The 23,214-nt window shown below is 43.3% G+C and overlaps 1 protein-coding gene across 2 annotated transcripts; it reads right to left on the reverse strand.

Moving 5' to 3' along the window:
* Positions 1-2,255: 2,255 nt before the first annotated feature.
* grnb (granulin b) lies at positions 2,256-21,545 on the reverse strand. 2 transcript variants are annotated; one of them, XM_080542027.1, is made up of 23 exons: positions 21,464-21,545; positions 20,789-20,906; positions 19,919-20,062; positions 18,324-18,461; positions 17,720-17,833; positions 16,074-16,221; positions 13,752-13,861; positions 13,250-13,430; positions 12,908-13,020; positions 12,429-12,609; positions 12,112-12,224; positions 11,643-11,820; positions 11,294-11,406; positions 10,563-10,743; positions 9,831-9,922; positions 9,363-9,510; positions 8,779-8,876; positions 7,993-8,232; positions 7,176-7,403; positions 6,460-6,726; positions 5,885-6,121; positions 4,993-5,250; positions 2,256-4,117 (listed from the first exon to the last, which is right to left on the reverse strand). In XM_080542027.1, the coding sequence occupies exons 2-23, from the start codon at positions 20,789-20,791 to the stop codon at positions 3,986-3,988; spliced, it is 3,417 nt and encodes a 1,138-aa protein (XP_080398153.1). In that variant the 5' UTR covers positions 20,792-20,906; positions 21,464-21,545; the 3' UTR covers positions 2,256-3,985. The 2 variants fall into 2 exon arrangements, with proteins under 2 accessions (XP_080398153.1, XP_080398154.1); XM_080542028.1 differs by lacking the exons at positions 12,429-12,609; positions 12,908-13,020; positions 13,250-13,430; positions 13,752-13,861.
* Positions 21,546-23,214: the final 1,669 nt, after the last annotated feature.

Consider the following 23,214-nt stretch of genomic DNA (forward strand, 5'->3'; position numbering starts at 1 on the left):
AAAAGAAGCCTGGATTGTCCTTCAGCGACATTGATGGAATACCCCCTAGGAATCTTAAACATTTGAATCTAATGTCAGCCATTCAAGTCTGGTTGTTGGCATTGCTTCAACAATGCCTCCCACCCACCATCACTCAATATCAATATGCTGCCTGGAATTCCCATTGTAGGACTCACACATTCCCAGGGGGCCTAGCAACATGCCAGAGTTGGGATGGGGAGTTAGGGAAACACTCTTCCTGATTGGACTTTTGGGGTCATTAACATGTCAATGGGTTCTGTCAGTGCACTTGAGGGCCGTCTGGATGTGGACAGACTACCAAGGATCATTATCATTGGTCCATCCTAGAGTTGTGGTCAAATACATTTAAATTAATCTTTATTATATGTTCAAATGCAATAGCAAGGATTTTGTATTTTATAAGTACCCGGTATCTAAAATAAAACTCAATAGGGTTCCATGACACATTTCACAATCAAAACTCCAGGTATATTTCCAGGTTTAACCCAAGTGGGCTTGCACACCACCTCAGATATCTGACAAAAGAGCCATATAGAGCATAGTGTGACCCATAGTGTGACCCACAGTGTGACCCATTTGAGGCCTCACCATCTTCAACCCATTGTCTTCATCTAAGGCTGACTAATAGTCCATGTTTCTTTACTCCCACCAGAGGGCAGTAGAGAAGAGCCGATCTCAGTGTCCTGGAGATGTCTGGCTGTCACAGAGGAAGCAGGAACATACTGTAACTGGGACACAAGTTGCCAGCTGTGATCTGCCAGTGCAGGGTCAGGGCTTCTGTTACTGTTCATGTCTCTACTCGTCTAACACTTCTTTGTTTACGTCCGTCGTCATAACAACTTTCAGGGGAGTACGGGGTTTCCTTTCCTAGGATTTCCCCAAGGATCATATCCTGAAGAACAAAGGTGAAGGTTGGTTTACAGAGTGCATTCCATTAAAGTGAATATATCACCCAGATAATTATACTTATTATACCAAAGTCTCCCCTTATTTCTCCACCAAGTAATTTTTCCTTGATCTGGATAAGATGATCTCATTTATCTGGGAGGGCAAAACTCCAATAATAATAATTATATTAATTAAATTATATATATATATATATATTATAATAAATAATTAAATGATCCTTACTACCAAGAGACAGGACACAGGGAGGACTGGGCTCAACAAGTTTCAGGTTTTATTACTGGGCCGCCAATCTTCACAAAATTGTCCTATGGATGAGTGAACCTGACAGTAGCTGGTGTCAACTTGAGGCCAGTTCTTGTCCGACATCTTCCCTCCAAGCTGTGATATGCAGTGCAGTGATGTAACACTGTCACCAACAAAATATATCCACACCATTGAGATAATGTCTAGTGAACAGACAATAATAAATGTTTGCAGCAGATCGTTTGGATTTGCCTACTTTCTATCACAAGCTGTGTCTCCAATGTCTCTATTGATTCTAGGCTTTGTGTTTGCCTTAAGTTTGCTGTTGGTGTCTGTCAACACGAGTACCAAAGAAGTCTCAATGAAAGTCAAGGAAGCCGGTACTAGGGTGAACAATCAGAAGCGTAGCCAGAATCACTGGTGAACTCGGCAATCGCAAACAGGCTGGTAGGCCAAGGAAGACTGCGACAGTGGATGACTGAAGTATGCTCACCATAATGAAGAGAACCCTGAAAACAACCGTCCCACAGAGGGAACACTCTCCAAGAGGTAGGCGTGAATGTGGCAGACTACCATCCACAGAATACGTCACCAGCCAAAATAAAGAGGCTTCACTGCAAGGTGAAAACAACTAACGATGGTCACCTACGGTTATAGTTTGCTAAAATGATGAGACAAATATGATCATGTACCAGAATGAGTTTTAAGAGGAAAGTTTTGAGAACAAAGGATCTGCCCAATATTTACAGCATACCACCTCATCTGTGAAACATGGTGGAATTGGTATTATGGTTTAGGCATGCGGATATGGATGTCAGGCAGTTATTGCATGCCAAGGATCGTCAACCAAATGTTCAAAACCTAACTTTTGGAGTATAGAGCCAAAAGAAGAAAGAACGCTTCACTGTTCTACATTACTTTTGGAGGGCACTGTATATTATAAAGCATTATCAGAAAAGTAATTTACATCATGAATGTAGTTCTGAACAATTATTTAGAAACTCACCTAAACATGAAAGATAACACTGAATTAAAAAACAATAAACCTTTTTTTTTACCAATTTTATTTAACCTCAGCTGGCATACACTCATTGGTGAAAAATTCAAACTCTTTAATGTGAATATTTTCAAAGAAAACTACGATCAACGGAGTCTGACCAAATAAGAAAATCACATGAAATTAAAGGGATACACTCCAAAACACAACATCCTCTTAGTTCATCATCATACCTCTTAAGAGTCCTGAAGGCCTGTATGAGGCATGTCTGTTTTAGAGTGTAATATCCCTTCAAAGTTACAAATCAGAAGTAAACAAAACTTGGCAACCTGGTTGATTTGCTATTTTGATTACAAGTAAAAAATAAATACATCGGGAATTCGGCCAGGAATGTATTAAAATTGCTGATTTTATATGGCTAATAATTGCTTTCTTACTACATTGATTTTTAACATCAATTTAGAAAGGGGTGCAAATTAGGGCTGGTAGAAACAGAGTACTAGTCAATTATAATGTCTTCATATCAAACCATAAATGATGATAAATGAATATATATAATTCCCAACAAGAGGTTTGTAAAAGCACCACATATGCATATAGAATGTGTCATATACTTCTGTTTTTACCAGAAAATGTAAAAAGCACAGCCCTGTTTCAAAGTCAGCCAATGTGAATTAGTAATGATACTGTAATTGGTAAATGAAAATGTACTTTACATAATCTATATCAATGATGATTATTATGGTAAATGAGACACAATCATAAGTTCCTATTATCATATTGCTTCATATAAAATGTTGATTGTAATGCATTCCAACAAACACAATAAAGTTAACAATAGGAACTCTGGAACTAATTGGTTTTAAAATGAACTGAGCAAATGTGGGCAGTCGACATTGACTACTTGCTGCAGTCATGATTATTTGAGTATGATTTGAAGTGATAGCATTTTTCATAATGAAACAAACAAGTTCAGGGGAGACTAGGCCATCTATCAATTGCCAGATAGTGACGTAAAATAGAGACAGTGAGCAAAGATCAAATAAAATCTAACTAAATTCTAAATCACAGTTACGCTTTCATTTGCCCTGTAACGACAGCGCTTCCAGCAACACTCCAAACAGTCAATACTGTGCGTATATTACTGTGCGTATGTTGGGGCGAATCAACGAAGACATCAGATCAGTCTGTTTTTGAGGCTCCTTTTTAAAAAGAAAATCTCCAATCTTATTTTATCCAGTGACTATTTAATGTTATTGACCCCAACTAAAAGATGTATTCGAGTACATTCACGTTTCTCACTTGCATAGAGAAGTGAAATGGCACTTCACAAGCTGAATACTTTGAAATGAACAGTTGCAAAGACAAGCTATATTCCCTACCCCTGGCATGGACACTTCTAAGAGGAAGTTTACACAATATGGTAATAGCTCCACCTTAGAATTCTAACAGACTAGTGTGATCCTTGTTTTTTTGCCATACTGCTTGTACCCATCAAGTTCTCTCAGACCGAAGTAAGTGCCTAGGGGTTAGGGAATAGGGCTACATTTAGAATTGGTTGGGAGTGTGTCTGCAGTGAAATGAGAAACAGCTCCCAAAGAGGGCGTTAGGTGGAGGTGCTGAATTCTCAACCTGAGCCATTATCCAGGACTGCTCCTATTGCCATTGGAAGGCAAGTAAAGAATTTCAAGTTAAACAAGAAAGATAGAAATGACAGATGTTTTGTGTTGTCCCTTGTGGTATATGCTGCGCGTTGTTAGCGTGTCGGGAGTGCTAACCGGTTGATCAGTGCATCCTGATTCGGCTCAGAGTCCATTAGGTTCTTGCTTTTTGTCCATGAAGAAAAGTGTCCCAGGTCAGTTCGTACTGCTTGGTGCAACCACCTGCCGCGAGGTCACACACGTATCCCAGGGGACAGCAGTGCTTGGAGTCCGTGCAGCATACGGCCTGTGAAGGGGACGCAGAAGAGAGGCAATATTATTCAGGGTTCCTTCCCACACCTTCTGAAACATCAAATTCAAGCACCTTTCAAGGACTTTCAAGAGTCAATTCCCTCAAATTCAAGAACCCAACACGGCATAGTTTGAGACGGATCTAGATGAGAATTTATATAATAGGAACTATCCGCTCATAGACAACAATTAAAAAGAGAGAGAGAGAGAGAGAGAGAGTGGGGAATTCAAGCACTGACCAATCAATGACCCATGTCTATTTTCAAAAACTTTTAAGACCTTGATTTCTTTTTCTCAAATTCACAAACTTTCAAGGATTTCAAGGACCCGTGGGAACCCTGATTATTAGTCATCTAAGCTTGTGCATCAAATTCACAACTGCATTCAGTCACTGAATCAGGAAATTAAACGGTAACATTTAAAAAAAAAAATCATCTGTGAATTGCATGTGTTTCTTTGGGATTGATTACAATATGCACAACATAGTGACACTTCACACCATGTAGTTACCAATCATGAAAGACTTTACCAGCGGAAACAGTCTTTAGGTTTTTTATGAATGAATGAATGAATGATCTTTATTGTCATTGTACGGGTACAACAACATTTAAATGAAAACCCTAGGTGCTAACAATCAAAACACAGTCCTAAGATAATAAAAAACAAGAATGAGACATAAATAGACATAAATAGGGGGGGATATGAATAGGGGCATAAGTGATCGGTAGGAATCTGAGAATGTATCTATTATGTAACTTATATACACTATAGGGCCTATTCACAGGGGGGTATATCGACAGGGGGGAGTTAGCATGTAACTGTGTACTTATATAAACATATGAACTAGTAAACGTATTGCAGTTACCATACCTTAGCAAAAGGGCAACAAGCCCACTGAGTGTCTGAGGTCTTGCAGCAGGTCTCTTGATTCGGGCAGCGGAACTCTCCGGTGCTGTCACACTGGACGTCTCCTCCCGTCTCTGCAGCAGCGCTCTGCCGGGGCTCTGCCAGGGTCAGGGGCACGGCGGGCAGGAGCGGCTGGCCAGCCTTCTTCTCACAGGTGCCTGTCTCCATGTTACAGTTGTAGGCCTGGGGGCAGCAGTGCTCATGGTCTGTACAGCAGACGGCCTTCAGGAAGGTCACAGGGAGGGAAGTTAGTCAGACATTTATTAGACTGCTTGATGCTGGAGAGTCTCAAGTGAAGATGGGGTACAGTCTCAGAGGGGGTACAGTCTCAGATGGGGTACAGTCTCAGATGGGGTACAGTCTCAGATGGGGTACAGTCTCAGATGTGGTACAGTCTCAGAGGGGGTACAGTCTCAGATGGGGTACAGTCTCAGATGGGGTACAGTCTCAGAGGGGGTACTCGCGGTAATTGGCCTTGTGGAGTACTGACCAGCTCCATTTCCCACACGCAGTTAAAAAAAATACATTTTGAATATAATATATATATTCTTTTTTATTTCTTTTGAGAGAGAGAGAGGGGAATTCAAGGACTTTCAATGACCCATGTCTAACTTTTAAGACCTTGATTTCTTTTTCTCAAATTCACAAACTTTCAAGGATTTCAAGGAGCCGTGGGAACCCTGCAGCCATTATGCAGCGCCCTGCGGCTCTCCCCATGGCCACATGGTATCGCCGGCTTTAAAATCCCGTGGCAGGATAATTGCTCCCCTGGTGCTGACACACACACACACACACACACACACACGCGGTCCTTTACCACTGAACACTGAACCCAACAAAAGGAGGCCTCACCCACCTTGACCAATGGGCAGCAGCCCCACTCCCCTGTAGCCAGCTTGCAGCAGGTGGCCCCAGAGGCGCAGCTGCTCTGGTCGTCACACTTCGTGTCTGCGACCGCCGGACTGCCCTGGACCAGCGCCTGCTCCTTCCTGTACCAGGGGATGGCCAGGCGGCCTTTGGTGCAGGAGGTCTTAAGGGTGTTACAGATGTACCCGCTGGGGCAGCAGTGGTCTCCGTCCGCACAGCACACTGCCTGGGGGGGGGATGGGGGGGGCGTTTACAGAGTGATCAACATCGACCGTACTTCATCTGCAACATATTCTGTGTTCTCAGGTGAGCGCTAGGCTGGGAGTATATCAATATTTTTCGACCATTGAAAGCTGTATCTTTTTTGGTTTTGGGGGAAGGTGATAAAAAGCCAGATTTCAAAACGAACAGCCTCATTCTCGTCTGTTTGTGTCAGATTGTGTCCATTTAAGTACACCAGCAGTAAAGTACATTTAATTTGCCCATTTTCTTAAGGATGTCTACAATATTAGGTGTTGTGCTTTTCGATCATGACGACACACCCGTTGGACTTGGCGTTCTTACCTGTGGCAGAGGGCAGCATCCCCACTTGCCCGCCTTGTTCATAAAGCAGCAGGTGGTGTCTTTGGGACAGCTTGTGTGTGGGTCGCACATTTTCTTCTTGGCTGGCCTGGCTGAGGCGGTGACGGGGCGAGCGGGCAAGCTTCTCAGGGCGGGTATCTTGCGGACCCAGGGGAGGCTGAGGGCCCCGGGCTTGTCACAGGTCTGCTGGGTCACGTCACACGTGTAGCCTTTGGGGCAGCAGTGCTCGTGGTCGTCGCAGCACACCGCCTGGGGGACAAGCAGGGGACGTTAGCATAGTTATCTTCTGTACAGGAAAGAATAAGAAGTCTCTTTGAAGCAGAACGTCATCATTATTATTTATTCTTTAGATGGACTTAACGGAATTATCTGACCACAGTGTGAACACAGCCACAGTCATTTAAGGACACAACAACCCAGAGGCAAGTTCCCATCATTTGTCCTCCTCCACCGTTGAATTTCTTTATTTCTTTATTTGTTTGTTGATTTAAAAGGGACAATGGACAGTCATTGACTCTCCCTGAATTAGCTGGGTAGTTAAATGACATCAGCAGTCCCTGGGCAAGTAAATCCACAGGGAAATACGGCCTCACATGTTATAAACAATTTAAAACAGAACTACAGGATATAAAAATATCACATAAAACAGAACTACAGAATCAGTTATTCTCTCATATCTACAGTAGGAAGGGACTCACGTGAGGCAGGGGACAGCAGGCCCAGTCTCCAGAGTTCTGCCTGCAGCAGGTGGAGCCCCCAGGACACATGGTCTGTTCGTCACACTTGTCGTTGTCCAGAACCTGGGTGAGAGCAGGCACCTTCACCACCCAGGGCACGGAGCCCAGCGGGTCATCACATGTGCTGGCCTCCAGGTTACAGACGGTGCCCTGGGGGCAGCAGTGGGTGTGGTCGTCACAGCAGACAGCCTGAGGGAGAGGCACACAGATGGAGAGATTTGTATCCGTTACGTTCACCTAAATATTCAACTTGGATTCTTGGTGTAAAGCACATATAATCATTTATATGATTGAGTACAATTGAACTGGTCTGATGTAATAAAACAAAACATTTGACCTTTATCAGAGTTAAAGTTAATTATGTTATCAAATTAGGTCAAACCACAGAAGAAAAAAAAGTAAGATGTTCAGCATGAATGATTTTAAAGAATTAACATGTTGAAATCCTCCCCAGAACAAGGGATTAATTACATTTCAATGGCACATAAATCATGCGTGAAAGCCCCTTACACCACAGCTGCGCCTCAGGCTTAAAGGGCCCTTGCCCAACCCCCACCATACAAACCCACTGGCATCCGCTGCACCGGCATGTTCTTAATGGGAATCCTTCAATTCAAACTGCAGCCCAGGAAGTCACTCAACTGACCAAACAAGGTCACTCAACTGACCAAACAAGGACAAGTACCTGAAAAAGCTTAATGTCAAGCCCTAGGGGCAGTGAGGGGCAGTAAGGGGCAGTAGGGGACAGTAGGGGACAGTAGGGGACAGTAGGGGGTACCTTGGGCATGGGGCAGCACGCCCAGTCTCCGTCTGGAGTCTTGCAGCAGGTGGCGTCCCCCGGGCAGGACGTGGACCCGTCACACTGGCTGTTGGGCCTCGGGGACACCCAGCTGAAGGCGGGCAGCTTCTCCAGCCAGGGCATCAGGGCAGAGCCGGAGGGGTCGTCACACGTGCTGGCGGCCAGGTTACACACCGTGTTGTGGGGGCAGCAGTGGAGGTGGTCGTCACAGCACACGGCCTGCGGGGAGGTAGGAGGAGTCAGGGTAGAGTTAGGGTTATGTACCGCCCACAGTGCATCAAGGCACAGCTGCAGTGGCTCAGGATGGGATGCATTAAGATTATTACCGTCACAAGTGCTTTGAGTTGCATCCGTGTACGAAAGGCGCTATATAAATAAAGTTTCACTTCACTAAAAGTTTCACCTTTTTGAGAACCAAAAGGAAAGGTTACCCAATGTTCTAGAAACATCTGCTCTGATTGCTAGGGTGAACTGCAGTGCACTTCCACAGTTTGCCCTGATCAAATGTACACTAACCTAACATGTTGTTATCTATCTAAGTGCAGTGCAGGCCATCTTCACTTCTGCCAGATAGACGTCCTCACACACACTTTCTTTCACACACACACACACACACACACACACACACACACACACACACACACCCACACACACACACACACACACACACACACACACACACACACACACACACACACAGACACAGACACAGACACAGACACAGACACACACCCACCCACACACTCACACACCCACACACAGTACCTTGGGCAGGGGGCAGCAGGCCCACTCTCCCTGCAGGGTCTTGCAGCAGGTGCTGCCCTGGGCGCAGGCCACAGTGTCGTTGCAGGGCACGGCCTTGACTGGAGGACACAGAGAGAACATCAACACACGTCTCACACACTGATATCTGCTGGTATATGTTAATGTCATGATACATTATGGGTAGAAAATGGTTATGCCCCATTTGACAAAGAACACAATGTAAATGACCTGTTATAGTATGAATAAATTACTTAAGCATCGACGTAGGCCTTTTTCATGAGTTTATGAATGCTTTATGCAACCCTTTATAATCTGTTTAAAGTCTGTCTACATTCAATACAACTGCAATATAAGCATCATTAAACATTGTGAGTGAGGACCCCAGGAAGAGTAGCTGTTGTATACATAACAGCTAAGGTGGATCTGTATAAATCAAATCAACCAATTAATCAATAACTAAATAAATAAGAGTGGCTAAGAATATCAAGTCAAAATGCATGCCCTGGTCTCTAAGCAGTTCCCTCAACTTTAAGGGAGTCCATTCTAAGCATAATGCACTAATGTTTGATGTCAGTCTTTCTGACCTCTACTCTGTAGGGACGTGGTCACTGTGGCCTTGTAGATCTTGGTGGGCGTGGAGGTCTGGCCGAGTGCAGACACACAGGTGCTGTGGGCCAGGTCACAGGTGGTGGCCTCTGGACAGCAGTGGAGGTGGTCTGAGCAGCACACGGCCTGGGGGGAACAACACAGGGGTCTTAATCCAATAACAATCACTTCCTGTACCTCGCTACAGCTCACTCACATAGGCACCTAGACCCTTCCCACTAGATCTGAAAGGATTGGATAGGTACAGTAGAAAGCAATATGAATATGAATGACTAACAAATAGAAAAATAACTCCTAATCACGAAAACTGCGGTATAAGCAGGATTAAACATTGCAAGTCAGGACCAGAGGAAGACTGCTGAAGTAGCTGACTGATTTCCTGTTGACAAGTGAATCATTGTGAATGTGCTGTGAGTCATTATGCTGAGAGCAGGACAGACACTCACTTTGGGCATGGGACAGCAACCGTAGGTGCCGTTCCCCAGCTGACAGCACGTTGTGGAGTCAGGGCACATGGACAATTCGTCAGGACAAACCACTGAAAGAGACACAATGAACTACATAAAAAGATATAAAAAAAACATGTACCCAATATATACGGTACCCAGGGATAATATCAAACGTGCACAGCTTGCCAATTGATTCTGCTAGACAGTTAATTCATATTATATTTGATAGATATAAGACTTTAGTTTGTTAACCGTTATTTTAATCTTGAACATGACTTAGTTTTGAAACTATTATGGCTGTCAGCAAGTAAACGCTTTCATTCCTGCAATAATTTGACTGCGATAATTAAACCATCTGACCAAATCAAAATTGCCATTAGTTAGTCATTAGTCAGCAAAACCTGCGATCAACTCAATACATTCTTTGTATCGTTTGACAGCCCTAGAAACTACTGTATATATTAATGTGGTGGTAAGTAAATAACAAGGTAAAACGTCAAATCCAGTTTCCATCTATTCAAAAATCTCTAGTCCTCACTGCATTACGCCAGATGGACACTGTTTTATAAAAACATGGACAATTCCAACGGATGACCCTCCCTTCCAGCCACTATGGACTGTACATGTTGTTGTGAGAACATGACTCATGGCAAATTTGTGGCTAAAATTGCAGTGTCTGCCTGTCTTCATATATAGATGTCTGGGGTTGGAATGAGGTTAGGGCCTCACCATCGTTGCGTGTAGAAGGGAACATCTTGACCAATGGGGTTTGTGTTCCACCATTGTTGGGGGTAGAAGGGAACTTCCTGCCCAGTGGGGTTTGTGTTGTAGAGTTGATGCACATGTCCTCCTTGAGGTCACAGGTTGTGTTGTGAGGACAGCAGCTGAGCTGGTCGCTGCAGCACACCGCCTGTTGATGATCACATTTTCAAAAGCTCTCATCAGTCACACATATTTGTGTAAAGGGCATTTTACTACAACAATAACAATAACAACGACGAATATGTTCAAACCAAACCAGTCTTCTGCAGTAATACGTCAACGTAAGGCCCTTGATGGTCTGTCAAACCGAATTTCCAGGACAAACATTGAATACAACTAACAGTAACTATACATCAGACTGTCTTTGGAGCCTTTATGCGCTCCCCTGACCATTAGACACTTGAACTATGGGTCTTCTCCTATGGAAGTGTAATAGAATTATTTAAGTATCTAAGAGAATAGAGAGCAATTTGGTCTTTGCGATCATTTAAATGTGTTGTCTAACCAAAGTCAAGTTTCAAGTAGAGAAACTGGTTTCCATTGTAGAAGAGGTTGAGGTCGTTTTAAGTATGTTAATCCTGCCCAGACAGTCTGATTGATAAGTAGTATGACAAAATGTCTTCCCACTACACTTTTGACAAAATGTTTTATCAAAGTAATAATTTTCCCCTACAAAAGGACGACCCAGGCCCACGTACCTCAGGGTAGGGGCAGCAGCCATACTCTCCATCCTTCATCAGACAGCAGCTGGTCCCTTCTGGACACTGGCTCTTCCCACCAGGGCAGCTTACTGACACTCCACCTGCAGCTGCTGAGAGGAACAGGCAGGGGACAGGTAAACACACCACAGGTTAATATGACATGAATACGCTTTGTACAAATATCCCCCTTTCCTCTACAGTATGTCTAAAGTACGGATGACCCACACTTCCAGCCACTATGGACTGTACATGTTGTTGTGAGTGAGAACATGACTCATGGCAAATTTGTGGCTAAAATTGCAGTGTCTTGCAGATGTTTGGGGTTGGAATGAGGTTAGCGTCTCACCATCGGGTATAGACAGGAACTTCCTGACCAGTGGGGTTTGTGTTCCATCATGGTTGGGGGTAGAAGGGAACTTCCTGCCCAGTGGGGTTTGTGTTGTAGAGGAGATGCACATGTCCTCCTTGAGGTCACAGGTTGTGTTGTGAGGACAGCAGCTGAGCTGGTCGCTGCAGCACACCGCCTGTTGATGATCACATGTTCAAAAGCTCTTATCAGTCACACATATTTGTGTAAAGGGAATTTTACAACAACAACAACAACAACAACAACAAATATGTTCAAAGCAAACCAGACTATTCTGCAGTAATAACTCAACCTAAGGCCCCTGACCTAATTCCCAGGACAAACATTGAATACAACTAACAGTAATTCTACATCAGACTGTCTTTGGAGAGGCCTTTATGCTACCCTGAGCATTAGACACTTGAACTGTGGATCTCCTCCTATGTAAGGATGACCCAGGGCCACGTACCTCAGGGTAGGGGCAGCAGCCATACTCTCCATCCTTCATCAGACAGCAGCTGGTCCCTTCTGGACACTGGCTCTTCCCACCAGGGCAGCTTACTGACACTCCACCTGCAGCTGCTGAGAGGAACAGGCAGGGGATAGGTAAACACACCACAGGTTAATATGACATGAATACACTTTGTACAAATATCCTTCTTTCCTCTACAGTATGTCTAAAGTGGACTGTAGATGTCGTTGTGAGAAGATGACTCATGGCAATCTTGTGGCTAAAATTGCAGTGTCTTGCAGATGTTTGGGGTTGGAATGAGGTTAGCGTCTCACCATCGTTGGGTATAGACAGGAACTTCCTGACCAGTGGGGTTTGTGTTCCAGCATGGTTGGGGGTAGAAGGGAACTTCCTGCCCAGTGGGGTTTGTGTTGTAGAGGAGATGCACATGTCCTCCTTGAGGTCACAGGTTGTGTTGTGAGGACAGCAGCTGAGCTGGTCGCTGCAGCACACCGCCTGTTGATGATCACATTTTCAAAAGCTCTTATCAGTCACACATATTTGTGTAAAGGGAATTTTACAACAATAACAACAACAACAACAACAACAACAAATATGTTCAAAGCAAACCAGATTCTTCTGCAGTAATAGTCTACCTAAGGCCCCTGACCTAATTCCCAGGACAAACATTGAATACAACTAACAGTAATTCTACATCAGACTGTCTTTGGAGAGGCCTTCATGTACCCCCCTGAGCATTAGACACTTGAACTGTGGATCTCCTCCTATGTAAGGATGACCCAGGGCCACGTACCTCAGGGTAGGGGCAGCAGCCATACTCTCCATCCTTCATCAGACAGCAGCTGGTCCCTTCTGGACACTGGCTCTTCCCACCAGGACAGCTTACTGTCACTCCACCTGCAGCTGCTGAGAGGAACAGGCAGGGGATAGGTAAACACACCACAGGTTAATATGACATGAATACGCTTTGTACAAATATCCCCCTTTCCTCTACAGTATGTCTAAAGTACGGATGACCCGCACTTCCAGCCACTATGGACTGTAGATGTCGTGAGAAGATGACTCATGGCAATTTTGTGGCTAAAATTGCAGTGTCTTGCAGATGTTTGGGGTTGGAATGAGGTTAGAGTCTCACCATCGTTGGGTATAGAAAGGAACTTCCTGACCAGTGGGGTTTGTGTTCCAGCATGGTTGGGGGTAGAAGGGAACTTCCTGCCCAGTGGGGTTTGTGTTGTAGAGGAGATGCACATGTCCTCCTTGAGGTCACAGGTTGTGTTGTGAGGACAGCAGCTGAGCTGGTCGCTGCAGCACACCGCCTGTTGATGATCACATTTTCAAAAGCTCTCATCAGTCACACATATTTGTGTAAAGGGAATTTTACAACAACAACAACAACAACAACAACAACAACAACAACAACAACAACAACAACAACAAATATGTTCAAAGCAAACCAGACTCTTCTGCAGTAATAACTCAACCTAAGGCCCCTGACCTAATTCCCAGGACAAACATTGAATACAACTAACAGTAATTCTACATCAGACTGTCTTTGGAGAGGCCTTTATGCTCCCCTGAGCATTAGACACTTGAACTGTGGATCTCCTCCTATGTAAGGATGACCCAGGGCCACGTACCTCAGGGTAGGGGCAGCAGCCATACTCTCCATCCTTCATCAGACAGCAGCTGGTCCCTTCTGGACACTGGCTCTTCCCACCAGGGCAGCTTACCGACACTCCACCTGCAGCTGCTGAGAGGAACAAGTAAGTAAGTAAGTAAGTAAAATGATTTTCCTTATTTCTATAGCGCCCTTCACAGCACGAATGCACAGGGTGCTTTACATCATAAATAAGGTATACAATGGGTGAAAAGAAAAGCGCAATATCAAAAGAGATTAAAACACAACACAAAAACAGAGGAACTCCCCAAAGGGGCAGCATAAACAGAACATAAACAGGAACATAAGGTGGCTATCAGTGACTACTGGCCTGCCTAAACAGGTGAGGGATAGGTATATACACCACAGGTTATGACATGAATACGCTTTGTACAATATATCCCCCTTTCCTCTACACCAGGGGTGGCCAACCAGTTGGAGACTAAGAGCCAGAAAATAATGTTGGGGTACCAGAAAGAGCCACATCATACATGCGGGCTCACAAAAGCTCTCACTCTCACACACACACACACACACACACACGCAATACATTTCCAATAGGCTATGAGACCAGTGTTGTCATTTCAGCAAAGGCCACGGTATGGCAAGGTACAGAGTGGGGGGGTTGAGGCCCCCTTGGTGGATTTGTTTTAGCCAAATCAGTTGTGCAATAGTCAATTTTGGTGAGTTGTTTCTATACAATTGACTTATATGACATTAAGGTAATGAATAAAGGAGACAACTACAGTATGTAGGTGGTAATCTACATCTTTCCTAGCAGGCAGACTGGTTCAATCTCCGTAGAAACAAAACATTACAGATTTAGCTATTCTCAACTCTAAATTAACTGCACTGTTAAAACACTAGTATTGTGAGACCTCACCTGTGTCCCTGTACTTGTCTCTGCTGCCCTTTGACCACAAAAGGTATTTAGCTATGTCCATTTTCCTTTTTTTCCCTGGCATATTTTTGTTACAGCTCACCTACTAAAAGTGAGACGATTGACAATATCAAAACATGCTTGCACACACATATAACTTACACACAAGTTAGTTTTACTGGCCCCAATTTGGTACAATTATTACTGAAATTATTGAGAATAGAGACATTTACATAAACTAGCTGTTGTAATCTTTAATGTTCGCTAACTAGCTTGTTAGAGTTAGCTTCACAATCGCGGGTGACGTTAGGTCCGTTTGTTCACTAAAATAACATTAGAACATGTTTGACAGAACATGACATGAACTTGTTCATTAATATATTACATTTGAACCAACAGTATTATAGCGTTTATACCATTTGTTTAACCCACCTGAATGAACGAGAATCATGGTCATGGACAAGATTTTAACATTAACGTTACTTGTGGCTTGTTTATTGAGGAACCGATGTCCCGCTCCACCAGTGTTGCCAGATTGGGCTACTTTTGGTCACACTGGTCGGGTGAATTTGGCAGCTTTTAGACTGGTTGGGCTGGAAATGGTCAAATCCCGTCTGGCAACCCAGCGCTCCACTACAGCGCCTGGCTGGTGGGGTGAGATGGAGCCGGGAGGATTTTGAGTTACCGTTGTGTGGAGTGGATAAAATCACCAAAATGACCCAACGTGATTCAGATTACATTTTTTATTTTATTTTTTATTTTTTGAATCCAGGTATGGCGAGTGCCATAGATTGCCATACCAAAACAATGTCTATCGAGACACAGAGAGTGAGCCACGCACTTTTAATGAATGGATTAAAGAGCCGCACACAGACAGGCAAAGAGCCACATGCGGCTCGCGAGCCGCGGGTTGGCCACCCCTGCTCTACACAGTATGTCTAAAGTACTAAAGGCTGAGTGAGGTGAAAGAAAAGAGAAAGAGAGAGACCCTATCCAGTGCTCTCATCTTTCATTTCTTTAAAAGGTAAGGAGGAGACAAGAAAAAGAAGCAATTGCAGAGAATTGGACCAGGTATGAACTGGGTAGCTTTCACAAACCTGAATGTTCACCCATTTCATCTGTGTTTTAATTCAAAGTCATCTTAAAGACAACTGCATTTTGCGACACGAAACGTATCACCCCTCCTCATTCAGCACGTCGGTATTATTTGAGTGAAAGTATTATTTGCCTCTGTATGAGCAGTGTCCACCTGTATTGGCCAATAGTTAGCCGCCTATCAAATTAGTCCGAAATGACACATTTTTTGATTGAATTGGGGTATCTTGTCGAAAATGATGTATGCACAGCCAAATGTAAGTGTATTACCCATTTTGTGTAAACCTGATGGGTCACCTGATTTTTACGTGTGTCACATGACATTACCTGGCAGATTCTCCCTAGCCTCTCTTCTTCTGGCAGGCACTTTGTCCAACATGGGGGAGGAGCCGAGAGACGACAGACACTTGGAGTGGGTGACATCACACTTGGTGCCCTCTGGACAGCAATGCGTCTTATCTTCACAGCACACCGCCTTCAGGAGAGAACAGTGGTTAGGGCACCTCAGAGTAGGGGGGGTTAGTGGTTAGTGAGCCATTAGGTCATGCTCATCTGTCTACGTCATCATCATCATAACATTACGTTTGTCCCTTGTTCTGGAACCTCCCTCCCAAGCTATTGTGCACAGCGCAACGACTCAAATCTGGCCTCGGTTGAGTGATTTTTTTGAAAGTACGCTATTTGTTATCATTTAATTTCAGCAAATAACACAGCTGAATGGCGAAGCTCTGAATCAGAAACGTGTTGCGCATAAGCACTGGGGGGAAGCCAACCGTTTCTGCCAATCTTTCTCATGGCTTAATGAAGGCCAAGTATGGTAAACCAGAACTTTGAACACATGTGGGGTGGCAGTACCCTCCACCAACTCGCTGATCCTACTTAAAACCTCCTGAGCCATCACTATGAGTCAGTCCAGAGCAATGTCTAATCTGTCTACAACGTAGAAATCAGGTGACGTGACTACCCAAATGCTTACTAAGGTTAACTTAATGACCAACTGCAGCAAAGCAATGACGTGCATAAACATTCTACATAACAAAACAGAAGTTGGTCGGTGTAGTCTGTCAAAAGAATGAGGTCCCACGGCAAATAATAGAGCATCAGAGAGAGAAAATCCCATGGGGGGATGGACCTTTGTAATGCCTTGTCCTAAAGTCACTCAAAAAAGTAAAAGACTGAAGACTGATAAAAGACTGGTCTGACTATGTGAACTTCTCATCAGAAATAGGGAAGCCTGTTCGTGTGCTGTGTATTGCGTCACCCCGCCACAGTCAGCAGAACAAGTGGAAAGTGCTAGCACCAACATGCTGAAACATGACTTCCACCTTGTGACCGATTTGTAATACGATGTTGTGATACTTACATTTACATTTTTGGCATTTTAGCAGACGCCATTATCCAAAGCGACTTACAACAAATACATTTGACTAAGTGAGTGACTCATCTATCCACCAGTCGTAGCAGGAAAAAGTAATCCATGCTCAGGCCGTGGGCCATTGGCAGTCGTCGTGCTAGAAGACGGTGTTCCATGAGAAATCATGTGATGAACTGTGTTCCGACTAAGAGAGATGTTGTGGTAGATGGTAAAGAGCACCAATGAGAAGATTTTTCATTGAACATGGTGTAGAAATCGGAATGGTCAAATTTTGTATGACGTTGATACGGGAGAGAGGGATTAGAGGAAGAATATAAGAAGTAACGTAGAGAAATAAGTCAGACCCTTTTGACTGGATGACAAACAATGTTCTATGCTACGCTAAGACCAACCATTCTATCGACAGTTGGGCAAGGCCACCCAGCTCCGTGTCCAAGACAAACTGCATCACACTCATTATGCTTTCCTGATGAAACTTCCAGAAGATTCCTGAAACATGCAATAAAAAAAAAATGACGACGATCTTGACAATCCCTTCTCCTTCCTGGGGGAGACTCGTCGATAACATAAGTAATACAGGAGTGAGAGATGTGTGTACCTTGGCCAGGGGGCAGCAGCCCCAGGAGCCCTCGGTAAGCGGACAGCAGGTGGTGTCGTCCGGACACTCAGACTCCCCGTCAGGACAGAGGACGGCCTGTAGTCCCTCCGCCACCTAACGTGGTGACAGGACACCAATACCAATGAGATGCCACAGGCCACTGATGTGGACATTCTTTAGTCATAGTGTGACAATGTGGTCATGCATTAAATAACATGGAATATAGCTAAATAGACCTAAGAATGTTTCTACACTCTACCTGGCACAGTTAATCACGAACCACATTAAAATATACAAATAATTATGTGTTAAAGCTTGCATACTTAATTGACACAATTTAATGAACAGCCTGTGATAATCGTGTTGCCAACATAACCAGCCGAGCCCATGACATTCATATGCATCAGAGCATGTGGCTACAACTCACTTCCTTCTTAGAGTAGCCTATTTCATGTTTTTTGTCTCGATTTAACTTTTTAGGAAATAACCCAATGAGAAATGTTCAACCCTCAACCATCTGGCTAAATCAGGTGCTAAATAATGAAATCACAAAACTTAACTACAACTTTGTCCCTGGTCTGGAGTAAAGTTGTACTGTATTTACCTGAGGGACAGCGGACTGTTTGGCGGGAACTCTCTTCACCCAAGGCAGAGAGACGGTTTTATTGAGGCACTTGGAGTGGGCCAGGTCACACACCGTCCCTTCGTAGCAGCAATGTAGGTGGTCCTCACAACACTCAGCCTGGAGAGGGATAACAGGCATGACACAGAGGAATGGTCTGACAGGCTAATGGATCGTGTTATAAACACTCCATTTTAATGAATGGAACCCCGACAACATTGTCTATTTGACTTAATCCTATTCGCCCCTTTGGGGATGATGAGAATAGGGCGTCCGCCATGGTTCTCCACCTCAATCTTTTGTGCATGGGCTTTTGACAACACAACCATGTTTTGTTTTTTTCATGTTTTTTTGTTCCATTTGTTCCATTTTCATGTTTTCTTTCCATACATGAAATTGATGGTTAAACTGGTAGATATTGTGACACACAAACTAAAAAAGTGCAGGTTAAAGCCTAGCCTGGTGGGGAGTTGGAACACAAACTCATGTAGATTCATAATGGCAACTCTGAAGTGGTATACAAGTAGTCAAATGTTTCACCAACACAAAGAAAATAACTGACTGTAAATATCTTTTGCAAAGTACACTCACCTAACACTTAATTAGGAACACCAGTACACCTGTCAACAGTCCAAGCTGGTGGAGGTGGCGTAATGGAGTGGGGAATGTTTTCATGGTACACATTGGGCCCGTTAATACCAATCAATTATCGCTTGAATGCCACAGCCTATGAGTTTTGTTGCTGACCATGTGCGTCCCTTCATGGCCACAATGTACCCATCTTCTAATGGCTACATCCCTCCTCTTTCCCTCTTGCCCCTCTGTTTGACCACCTTGTTCCTCTCTTAATAATAATAATAATAATAATAATAATAATAATAATTCATTATATTTATATAGCGCTTTTCCGAGGCTCAAAGATGCTGACAATATGGGAGAAACGGAAAACACAGAAACAACAAGCAACAGATAACATGAGCACATAGAACACAGAGTTAACGAACAGGGAGGGGGGGTGGTAGGGTTAGGGGAGATGGTTAGGGGGAGGTTGTATGCATGTCCAAGGGGGGTGGGGGTGGGGGGGTGGCAGGGTTAGGGGAGATGTCCAGGGGGGGAGGGGGGTGTGGCAGGGTTAGGGGAGATGGTTAGGGGTAGGGGAGGTTGTATGCATGTCCAGGGGGGGGGGGGGGTGGCAGGGTTAGGGGAGATGGTTAGGAGTAGGGGAGGTTGTATGCATGTCCGGGGGGGGGGGGGGGGGGCGGCAGGGTTAGGGGAGATGGTTAGGAGTAGGGGAGGTTGTAAGCATGTCCGGGGGGGGGGTGGCAGGGTTAGGGGAGATGGTTAGGAGTAGGGGAGGTTGTAAGCACGGGAGAACAGGTAGGTTTTGAGGTGGGATTTTGGTATTCCTGCCACAGGTTCTCTCCTCCATGACCTGGTTAGTGTCATGTGACCAATCAAACATTGTCTATCGTCATCCAACAGGTGCTGCATTTTAGGAAAAGGCAAGAACACGGACATAAATAACGTACATGCATCCACAATCCTACTAAAACACCCTTGTTTGACCAGTCACTCACGTTAGGTAGGGGACAGCAGCCATATCCACCAGAAGAGGTCTTGCAGCAAGTGTTCCCATCGTCACACATTCCACCATCAGGGCAAATCAGGGCCGAGGTCAGTCCTAACAGAGCCAGACACACCACCACCCCTAACTGCGGTGTCTGGAGAAACAAGAGTGCATGTGTGTGTGTGTTAGTGAAATAAAACGTACAAATGTTTAACTGCCCTGATAAAAGACTGAATCAATAAGGGACGGTGGGTTACAATGCCAATGTCACACATGAATACCTCAGTCAACTATAGTCGTATCAGCTGTAGATAGGCAGCATTGCCATTCTATGCCAGCCTAGACTTACTTCAGCTCTGAAATCTTGTCCTAATAATATTCTTTCCAGGCAAACACTCCTCTGTGCTCTATCAAACTTAAACATAGACAATCATATCTCAGACTCGGTTTATTGCCCAATAATAAGATAAAGCCAGTGCTTTGCTTACTGCTAAATAATTTACCTACTTATTTCAACATGAGTGCCCTTACCTGTTTCGACATCCTTCCCTTATGAATGAATGAATGAATGAATGAATGAATGGTCTTTATTGTCATTAATACAGTACAGGTACCATACAACGGAATTTAGGAGGGGGGGGCTCCCCTGGTGCTAGGAAAAAAATACTAAAAACAAGAAGGGAAAAGAGCTGGTTTACATAAATAAAGGCTATATACACTATCCACTATACTATACTATACAAATAAAACACTGTGCTGTACTCTATGCTATGCTATACATATCCTAACATTTCCTATCTCTGAACCTTGTGTGCACGAGGGTTGTCATATTGTCATATTGTTGTCAAATAAAACAACACAGTGAACACATCACACTTACCATCTTGTGCAGACTTCTGAGATGAGAGCTGAATGCGAAAATGGGGTCAGATGATCATGTGTTACTCCAGCAGAGAAACGCAACGCATGCTCTTCTGTGTAGCCTTTAAGCCTGCCTCCTTAAAAACAGAACAAGAAAACAAACACATCACTTCACATGACCAGTGGTGAAGAGTTCACTTCTAAAGGAAATGCTTAGCTATTAGCCTATGATTACTAACTGGAGACCTGCAGTATTATCACTAACTAACAGGAGACCTGCTTGCTTTAAACACTCTATCTCTCCTTGGCTAGCCCACATACAATCAGGCTATTATAGCTAGCTAGATAGCTTCAATTAGTATTATTATTACATGACATTTTGTTTTAGCGAGCTACTGCTTTACACCTACACGATAACTCAGTCGAAATGTGAATGGTCTTTATTGTCATTGCTACAGTACAGGTACCAAACAACGAAATTTAGGAGGGTAAATGTAATAAGGGGTTGGCTGGCAACTTACATAGACAGATAGATAGTCACTACCTACAGCTAGCTAGCATCCTAGCAGACCAGCTGATCACACACAACACAGTGACACCCAGCAGACAGACAGACAGAGAGAGAGAGAGGCTGCATGAAAGCTCAATGAAAATGTCTTTACTCGTAAAAGTCACTGGAGAAAATGGTCTCTACCTTAACGTGTGATACACAGGTCCAAACTCATATAATATATGAATGTCCTGATGATGGTGTGTCCTCCTGTTCGAAGCGAGCTAGAAATGTAAGTGCTGGCTACTGGGTACTAGTGATGTGCAGTTCGAAAACGAATCGGTCTTTTCGAAAGACTCTTTTTTCTTTTGTGATTCGAATGAGTCGATTCACAATTGTCTTCGCAATTGATTCATTCGTTCAGAATGTGTATTATTTATTTATTTTAACTTCCGAAACAATGATGACCAATCATTTATGTTTTCTTGACTCCTGTGTACTTGAATCCTTTTTTTTAAATTATTTTATAAATGTTGATTAATTCATAGTTGTATATTTCCAAGTGTATCACGTGAATAAAGATGCTTCAAAATGTGTAATGTATGCTTCAAAATCTAAACAATTATTGCACTCGGATGCAGTAGCTGGTAGATTAAACTTTCATAGAACTTGAGGGTCACGTTCATGTTGAAAAGGCGTCTTTTCCGATTTACGGTGAATTGTTTTATTGGACGTTTTCCACTCACTTGTTGTCGGAAGTAGGGCTTTTTACTGAATCAAATGAATCGGAAATCCAAATACTTTAACTAAACGAGTTCGAAAGAACCGATTCAAGAGCCGAACTTGTCATTACTACTACCGGGCCCAGCTGGTGGTAGTTTGATCTGTTTTTTCCTGTCGTCTACCGATCACGTGACTCATATGACTCATCATATGATCATAAGACTCTCGCGTCACGTGACTAGGGTGTTTTACCAGGGGCACGTTGATGGTTTTGTTACTGTACAGATCCTTTCTCTCACAGATTATTTGTTTATTTACATTATCTGTTTTCTATTGTTGGTAAATATGTAAATACGTAAATAAATTTGATTTAACTTAAAAAATATTATATTAATATTGAAGTTAACTGTAGATTATTAATTATTAATCTCTGAGTATTGGAGAAGGGGTATGATTAAATTAAATAAGCTTATGCTTCTTCCTACTCCTTTTCGGACATGTTAAGTAAATAGTGTTTTTGGTTTTGTTTTGTCTTGTTTTTTGTTGTTGTTTTTTGTTGTTATAACTATTTCTTTTTTCACATGTTCGAAATAAAGCTTTCATTCATTCATTCATTCATTCATTCATTCATTCATTCATTCATTCAACAAACACAGACATGTTGCTGCAACATACTCAATCTACCATCATGTTTAGGTAGCGTCAACCTTGTCAGATGGTAGCCCTTACATGAAGGAAATACTTTGTCTGTTATCGAGTCATAGTATGACCCAATCACCCACACTGGCATGTTATAATAATGGACAAAGTTTGCTTGTCGCCCTGACAGACGGAAAGAACAACAGATAATGTCGAATAATACAATATTTATTTGAAAATAGTAGATTAGTAGAGAACCTGACTGTTATGTGCTGTTGTCTTGCATTTCGCCTCACCCTCTTACATGGGAGATCTGACACCTGCACCCCATCATTGAATGCACCGTGACCAATGCCTGTATATATGGAAGACCAAGTCTGTCAAAATTAACAATAAATATATAGATACATAAATGAATGTATGAACAAATAAATGTATGAATACACACAGTATAACGAAATACATTTCTATATTTATTTATTCTTTTACGTGTGTATTCATTCATTTATTTGTTCATACATTCATTTATGTGTCTATATATTTATTGTTAATTTTGACAGACTTGGTCCTCCATATGGATATAGGAATGGACA

The sequence above is a fragment of the Nansenia antarctica genome (assembly GCF_963989245.1).
Source record: "Nansenia antarctica genome assembly, chromosome: 11".
Classification (NCBI taxonomy): domain Eukaryota; kingdom Metazoa; phylum Chordata; class Actinopteri; order Argentiniformes; family Microstomatidae; genus Nansenia; species Nansenia antarctica.